This window comes from Sycon ciliatum, chromosome 2 (assembly GCF_964019385.1).
Source record: "Sycon ciliatum chromosome 2, ocSycCili1.1, whole genome shotgun sequence".
NCBI classification, from domain to species: Eukaryota; Metazoa; Porifera; class Calcarea; order Leucosolenida; family Sycettidae; genus Sycon; species Sycon ciliatum.
Window position 1 is genome coordinate 22650979 of NC_088644.1, and position 8887 is coordinate 22659865.

General features: G+C 45.9%; 1 protein-coding gene across 2 annotated transcripts in view; it reads left to right on the forward strand.

Annotated features, from left to right (window-relative positions):
- The window catches only part of LOC135809259 (GATOR1 complex protein NPRL2-like), a 28439-nt gene continuing 19552 nt past the window's right edge, over positions 1 to 8887 (forward strand). The window contains exons 1-3 of one of the 2 annotated variants that reach the window (XM_065322558.1): positions 1 to 286; positions 6575 to 6644; positions 7060 to 7151. In XM_065322558.1, coding sequence (XP_065178630.1) covers positions 270 to 286; positions 6575 to 6644; positions 7060 to 7151 — 179 coding nt within the window. In that variant the 5' untranslated portion in view covers positions 1 to 269. The remainder of the gene's footprint in view (positions 287 to 6574; positions 6645 to 7059; positions 7152 to 8887) is intronic. The other variant, XM_065322559.1, reaches the window with a different exon arrangement.

Genomic DNA, 8887 nt, shown 5'->3' on the forward strand with positions numbered 1-8887 from the left:
GGTTTGTTTGTTTGTTTGTTTTCATTTTTTACTTCGCCAGCTAAGCGGTGTGTTTAGTAAAGTACATGACTGTACTCCCTTACCTGGTGTTTGCTCTATCGAGGCTCAATAATACAAGAGAGCACCAATATTTTGGGGGCATGTTTTACCAATCAAATGAATGAATGAGTGTGAACCCGAAAGTAGGACACGACCACCGGCACCGTAATGCGTTCCACCATTGATTGCCACGTTGACCAGATGTCCTGAGTCAAACACATTGCAGTGCCATGGCTGACAAACCCAGGTGAGCTCAATGGCCGGATAAATCTTTCCTTCCCCCTTCCTTGAACCTTTCGATTTGGAATACATGATGTACCGCGGTACCTGATGTGGTCCACTGCATGCCTCGATCATTGAATTCTTTTACCAGATTGTACTGAATCTGTAGTTCCTAGACCTGGTGCAGGAGTGCTGTGATCAATTTCTGCACGGGCATGCATACACTTCCACAGACACTAAAACGTTTGTACACTGATCATGCAACATACTACCAAGAGTATACTGTATAACACGTTTATTTCAGTGTAATTTAAATTTCGGTAACTTCGGTACTGGTCCTGGATCACCTAATTTAACCCTTTGGTGCCTGACTGAATTTTAGATTTTTCATAGTTTTGGCTCAATTTTTTGGAAAGCCTATATCTCCGCAACCGTTTAGATAATAGAGAGGTTCCGGGGTACGATTTTCCGTGCCAAAATCCGTATGGGCGCTACGGATTTTTTCCAGGCATGCTCCATACGATTTTTCGGCACAAGAATCAGTGTGGACTGGCTTTCATACGAACCATGCTTCGTATGGAGATTTTGCGTCATCGGGTGCAGAAAGATTTTTCGCGTACAAATTTGGTACGAGAAACATCAATTTTTCGCGGGAAGTTTTGATTTCGGTACAAATTTTCAAAATAAAAAGGCATAGCGCGGGAATGTGACGTGTTTGCGATCGTAACCTAGGCAATGACGGCAAACACATAAGATCCGTACCCCGGAACTTTTCACTGCTCGAAAACGACGTATAAAAAATCCGTAGAGCCTCCACGGATTTTGGCACGAAAATCGTACTCCGGAACCTCCCTAATGTAGCGACAAAAGTATGTATTCTGATTGGCAAGACACAGCAAAATCCGATTTTTGAATTTTCAAGTCAGAAAAATCTACAATAGGGTCAGGGTACTGCGCTGGTCCAAGAACATCTTGGTCGCCAACACCACTCAGCACGCCGAATCCACTATCTCGTCCACGGCCTCCGCCACGACCTCCGCCACACGCGCCACGCACGCCACGATCAGCTGTTCCATCAGCTGGCTGAGCTCGACCAGCGCCGCGAGCAATTCCTCTGCGCAGCGCGAGCGGAGCACGTCCACGAACAGGCTGCGCTTGCCCTCGCCCTACAGAATCTTGAAGCTCATCGTCGGAAATTTTGCTCATCTGAAGAGCTGCCGTTCTCAACAAATTCACCGAAAACCAAATCATCGTTGAGTCAGTCTTCCTCATCTGATGACGGCAGGTTTCCGTCAGAGAAAAGAGCGTCAGATTATTCACCATCGTCGTCTTCTGATTCTTCTTCTACAGGGGCATCATTGGCCTCCAGCTCTTCAAACAACTCAAGCGCTCCTGCAGCATCCATGACGGAGGTCAGCTGCAGTAGCCATGAACTGTACTAGTCGAAAACGAAGCGAAACAGCAACGTTTTGTTCGTGTTGCGGGACGCGTGCTTAGGCTGCCACGCTCGATTGACTTCCGCTGATCTGCGCGATCGTCGTTGATCACGACTCGACTTTTTCAAATGCAACCCCCCTACTTTCTCTATTGCTATCTACAGGCCAGCTACTGAAGGGTCTCTGTACAAAAAATCAGGCACCTGCGATGTACGTGACTGGCTCTGTGCTCAATTTTAGTATGCACTGTCAGCATAGGTCGAAATCGACCTACCGGCACCTAAGGGTTAAAGGGGAAGTATACCCTAAAATCAAATTTTCACCAGTTGTAGTCTTCTGGGTGCTGAGTCGAATGGTCTTGGTCCGAGGAAGCTGCGACGCTCCCTTCCTACTTGAATCCCAATCGAACTCGCGCACTTCCACCGAAACTGGGTGACTGCGCCCTACTAGATGGGGATTTGTATGCAAAATGTCACTAAAAGCGCCATTTCGTTCTTATAAAAGCACGGATGACCGCGATTGGCCCAAATGTTGTAGTCTTTTGAACGCTGAGTCGACTGGTTTTGGTCCGAAAAGGCTGCGATGCAGTGTTCCTCCTTTATTCCCAATCGAACATGGTTGAACAAGCGGTCACGTGCTCCTGGGTGCCCAAATCACCTGGTCACCGCGCCAGCAGGCGACAACTTTCACACCAAGGTTCAACTCGAGTGACAGGACTGCACCCAAAAAAGGTCAAACAGGCTAGTAAGTTGTACCCTGCAGGCACGGTGACCAGGTGACTGGTGTACGCAGGAGCACGTGACCGCTTGTTCAACCATGTTCGATTGGGAATAAAGGAGGAACGCTGCATCGCAGCCTTTTCGGACCAAAACCAGTCGACTCAGCGTCCAAAAGACTACAACATATGGGCCAATTGCGGTCATCCGTGCTTTTATAAGAACGAAATGGCGCTTTTAGTGACATTTTGCATACAAATCCCCATCAAGTAGGGCGCAGTCACCCAGTTTCGGTGGAAGTGCGCGAGTTCGATTGGGAATAAAGGAGGAAGGGAGCGTCTCAGCTTCCTCGGACCAAGACCATTCGACTCAGCACCCCGAAGACTACAACTGGTGAAATTTGATTTTAGGGTGTACTTCCCCTTTAACATTACACCTAAACTTTCTGAAATACCAAAAGTATGTAAAAATCATGAAAATCACTGTCAAATTAAAAGAAATCAAACTAACTAACTTGTACTACAGTCCATTTCAAAACTATAGACGCGTGAACTCATACGTACGAGCCGTACGTACTGTAGCGCACGACAGCCGTGAGTTTTGCATGAGTGTTTTCTGGTTTTCAGATGTGTTTTTCAGGTTTTTCTTCGTCGCCGCGGGAAATACAAAAGATGCAAAACACGAAAAAGTCGCAAATGAAAAGGTGTGAGGAAAGTCTCAAATGAATCTTCTTCTTGTTTGCATTTTCTGAGTGCCTGACTGGAATGGCTTCCAAGACCCGTAAGGATCTCAGTGATGCCGAGAAATATATGATTAGTCGTGTTCATTGTTTCTTCGAACAAGAGCTGGATTTTGATTGACGCTTGAGTATCCGAAATCCTCGTCGTCGAACTCACCTTGCAACTGGCGTGAGTGAAACCACTGTCACTCGTTGTGTCAGGCGAAGGGAACAGGGAGGCTCAAATCAAATCAAAAAGAGAAAATAGAATTATCATCTCTACTGTATTTCACCCAACAAGATCCAAAACATGCAGAAAAGAAGAGAAAAAAAGGCAGGAGGCGTGATCATGGTGATGGGATTCGAATGCCCCACACTTGAACTGGAAATCACGGATCGAAACCACGAGGCTACCAGGATCCGTACAAAAATGCACCCGCGATGGTCTGGGCGCAGCACTGTCTCAGCAGGAGCAAAAATCCAAACAAACTGGTCAAACCCTTCAAAACAGAAACTACATGTAAAACCGGAAAACCTGGCCTAAAAATAGACTTCAATTGTAGCGAAAACAAATTATATAGCCAGAATTGTGAAGCGATGCAGAAACGGAATCTGGAGGAAAAACTAAAAATATTTAAATAAATCCCATCGAATTTTGCAAAACACTACGCGTCTATAGTTTTGAAATGGACTGTAGTATACTCTCATGACTGTACATGTACATGTACCGTAAAATCCCGCCAGAGCGCCCCTATCTCCTCGACGCTTCAGGTGGGGAGGGGCGGATGGGCGAGTCCTACTTGCCGCATTCAGTGCTACATGAAAAAGTACTCACCCTACGAAAACTGTTCGTGCATCTCGTACACCAACCAAAGGTCAAGCCAGGAGTCGAACAGACCCGACAAAACGCAGGGTTTGTGCGATCCCTGGTCATGGTCAGGAGGGTGGGCACTGTTGCGTACATTTCCAACGGGGTCGAGCACGCGTCTGCAGTGCAGTACGGCATCACAGACTGCGACAGAGTCATACGAGGATACAATCAATCACGTCCCTGACAAGAAGTCAGGGAGGGGCGGATGGGAGAGATGGGGTGCTCTGGCGGGATTTTACGGTACATGTATGTGGAGCAGGGAGTCGTCAAATACGGTATTTGACGACTCCCTGATGTGGAGCCTAGCCGAAGATAATTAAATTTTAATAATAGTGCGAGAGCCGTTTTTTTTTTTTTTTTTTTTTTTTTTTTGGTGCCACATACCGAATTTATCCCTACACCGAAAGGTCAGGGGTTGGCTTTTACCGAAATTTTACAACACCGAAAATAAGGTGATATACAGTATAGGCCCCCAAGAGTGCGCAACTCTGCATACGGGATCTCCGACGGCGAACACTCACATCACGTGTATCAGGTACGTTTTGTACTGTGTACAACGAAGGATAGCGTGCACGCAATCCGAAAATCTGCCATGATTATGCTGGCGAGTTGCATACGCGCAGTGAGTTTCTGCCAGGGAGTGCTTTTATTATTACTCCGCTGCTCGCTAGAAACAGGCTGGAAACGTACAACTGGGACACTACACCACGTGATGTGAGTTTTCGCCGTCGGCGAACCCCATAGAAAGGGTATCAGGAGTTGCACACTCTTGGGAGCTTATATACTCTTGATACTACATGTAGTACATGGCCATGTGCTTATGCCCACTACACCGTAAATGTATAGAGCTTTTTCAAGGACGGACCAACGGTCACTTTTTCGGAGCATGTGCGAGAAATTGTTGAACCGCTGATAAACAGGCGAAGCCCAGGTCACATTCAGTTTGTACGGGAATGGACGCAGGGAGCTGAAAGAAGCACTAGGGCGGCGCTCAACTTCATGTCCGACACTCATTTTGACTCAGAGCAGCTGCCATGAAGCCCTTCCATGGCTTGGGCGAAAAGAACGAGCTTCAGAATCGCTCCAAGCGCTGGTGGAGACGAACCTGTCACATTTCGTATACTTCAAGTTTCAATGCGCAACCTGTTCACCACAATCTCGGGGTGAGCGCCACTGATGGGCACCGCGCCGTGTCCTTGAAAAAGCTCTATTGGCAATAGATACAGTGCTGCTCTATGAAATCCAGCCGCGTCACTCAAGTTTGCGCCTTGCACCATTTTGCAGCCATTTTGCAGCCCAATGGCAATGTTCGCAGGTCTACACTTATAGGGCTGTGCAACGCCCGGCGTGTACTTGACTCTTGAGTGACGGGACTGGATTTCACAGAGCAGCCCTGTACATTCGTGCGCAGTTTATAATGCTGTGAAGTCACGAAACGTGTGTGCAAGTTTTAGGTCGCAATTTGCCGGCACTGGCACCTTTGCGGCCGGGGATGTTCGCGAATTTACTCAAGTACAGTAGAGTTGTGCGTACAACAGCGTACTAGTAGACAATGCAGTTTGACATTATATTTCAGTTTCCAGCAATTCTGCCAAGGAACATGCAGGGTAAAACCAAAAAGGTTTCACAGTCCACACCAATCTGCTGTCCCCACAGGATTCCGCGGACGCGCAATTTTCCGCGTAATTGGCTTTCATCCGCGTTTTGAGAGATGTTGCATAAAACCCGCGTTTATTCATGGGAATGTACAAGAAAATAGTACATGATGTTGAAAATGTACTAGTACTACAATGTCGTACCGGTGCATGAGTTTGTACAACAAAGTTGTACACTTGCATGCAACTGCATGCTAAAGCTGTACAAATGACAGAGAACTCGTGGATATATGCATAATGACCGGCGCATATTTGCCGCATAAGTATGGGTTATCCCATGAGTACGAGGGGTATACTGCCGAATATTTCACGAGTGCGATAAACAAGGGAAAATATAAGGGACACGGTATACACAGAGTACGAATGGTATAATCCATTTATCCCATGTACTGTCCCAAATAGAGCGTGACCAGCACTAAAATCTCCCTTATTGGCGTGACCCGGGGAATATCCGTGACCCCAGCGGGGAATATTATTGACCCCAGCGGAGAATATAGAGCGATATTCCCCGCTGGGGTCAAATATTTGATCCCAGTGGGGAATTTCGCTCGGAACGGTCACTGATTGGATGAAATGACCCAAATCGTTTCGTACCATGGGATGATGGCCTGTTTTCTCCCGCATAATTATGCGCATAATTTTAGGATTTTGTCCGCATTATTCTGTGGGGACAGAATCTGGCAGGTGGCAACAGTTTTGTTTTCACTGTCTATGCATCACTTCAAAGGCAAAGGGAAAATGTACATCGCTTCATATCACCTCTAAGGAATGAGCAGTGATGGTACATAATTATACCTGTGAAAATTGCGAATATATATCACCCAAAGTGGAGCTATGTGCCACCAGTTTTAAGTATGCCTTGTAGAGTGTGTGTTTTTATAATCGTCATCTGATGTTTGCTTGTTTTTTTTCCCCAGCAGGAATATTGTGAAGGCGGTCTTCTTTAGTGAATTTCACCCCCAAGCAGGCCCGATTGTCTCCTATCAGGTAGAGAAGTGATTCATGTAACGTATGACTGCATCAGCCTCTAGCCTAAGGAGTAGGCATCTGTTAGTTACTGGAATGGTGCCGAGTATCAACCCTTGAACAAACTGCTCCCTTTCACGTGGAGTGATTGATTGTTGGGCTCACTTCGGCACGGTTTTCTATGCCTGCCGCTCTCCTTCGGCTGTTAGCTGCACTGGTCTTGCTGAAGGCTTAGCGCTGGTGCCCAGTTGCTGCAGGCAATGTAACTACATTGCCATTCGCTCAATAAAAGACTGTAGACTATTGGCGAGGTAAAATGTCTCTCCGTTAGCGTACGTGTATGCTGTGTGTGTGTGTGTGTGTGCGCGCGCACGCGCGTGCATGTGCTTTTTTTGTGTATGGCCATTTGCATGCATGCTATTGTCCCAATGCCTAGACTCCGGAGAACTTCATCAGCCGCGACCTGTATGATGTGGTGTCTGTGTACGTCATCCCCAAGCCTGCCCTGTACGGTAAAATAATGAAAGTGTAAGTCAAGCGTTTTAGGGTGAATTTGCATGGTCTCTTTGTATTTGTGTGCCTCATTTCGAAGGAGTTGCAATCTCACGATGTGGCCGTGTTTTGCCTAAGATTTGCGTTCTGAGCTGGCTAGGCAACATTGGAGCTTTGGTTCAATTATGCATGGGCATAGCATCAAGTAGCCGTGTGCCACCTTGAATGTGTGCGACAACGAAGAAAATGAAAGACGGCCTGCACTTCAAAAGTGTTTGAGCTAACAGGCTCATTTCTCTGTAAATGCTCACCACCGGTTTCGTGTCGATTTCAACAGTGGGTTTCGACAATTTCGCCATCATCAGCTCAACCTGGTGTTTAGTGTTTGCAGTGTGGTCGGAATAAGCTTGCCAGCTGAAACACTTTCCTACCAAATGAAACTGCAGGAGGCCTCGTCCTCACTTCTGAAATCCTGCATAATTTGCAAAAGTTCTAGTCTCTTCCATGCCTCTTCCTGGAAGAGGCTGAAGACTTCGGAAAAGGCATTTGGTGCAGCCTTGTTGAGGCCCACGCGAATTAGCCCGTATTGTAGACTTGTTATAATTCTGGGTGTCCACGACCCTCTCCTCTATGGGGAAATAATGTGTGTGTGTGTGTGTGTATCTGACGCAGTCTTAATTTATTTGTAGCGAAAACGTGACTATCGTGATAAATTGTGTACGTTTATGTTAGGCCACACGTTTTTATTTCTATGTTTCTCGTCACCTGAAAATCTAAAAACGTATGCGAGAGGTGGAAAAAAATAAAAAATGACCGAAAATAAAAAAAGTTTAGACCTTTGTTCACACTAAAATCCACCAATACACCATGCAAAATAGCATCCATAGTTAGCAACTAGTATGTGGTAGGAGCTTCTGTCACAATCTGCGCATGTGCAGCTAGATTGCGCACAAAAAATGCCGTCCTTGCATCATGTGTCGCGCAGGCCAGGCCACATTATGTACATGTGCATGAGTGTGCTGGTCCCCACATGCACAGTCAGTGCAGCACAGTTTTTTTCTTTTTTTCTTCCAGACTCCTGAATCGTATGCGCGCGGGTGACGAGAAACATAGAAATAAAAACGTGTGGCCTTAGCTGAAATCCCGCAACATTTCTGCTTTGAAAACCTTCGGGTGGAGGGACATTCGTCTGATTTTGCGCCTGGGCTTGCAGGCTTATGAACGACAACTCAATGCCTAGCAGTCCTTATGTCGAATCCTCTTAGAACTCCTTTCTGCCCTGTTTCCTTGCCTTTTTTCAGTTTTACACATCTCATTTACCGTATCCTGATCTTCCTAGATGATCATGAAGAATTGAAAAATTGGCAAAAATTGTGCTACCGATTACAGTGTTGTGACTGTTCTCCACTGAAGAATATCGCAAGAAAATCTGGATTTGAAATTGATGCGATGATTTGACTTGTATGCGCATGTGCATTATTATTATTATTATTATTATTATTATTATTATACAAGCGAGGGTCCCTGGTTCGAGTCCTGGTGGTGACAGTCAATTTTTTCTTCAGACTTTTCCCGTTTGTCTCTTTCCCTCAAAACCAGTCAATATTATTATTATTATTATTATTATTATTATTACGCACACACTCATGGCCAAGGCCAATCAAGGAGGATATGAGGGCGATTATAGCCAGCCATGGCAAAAAAACAAAAAAAGAAAAAGAAGAAGAAAGGAAAACAAGTGCAAATCAGAACAACAACAGTAAAAGAAGAGA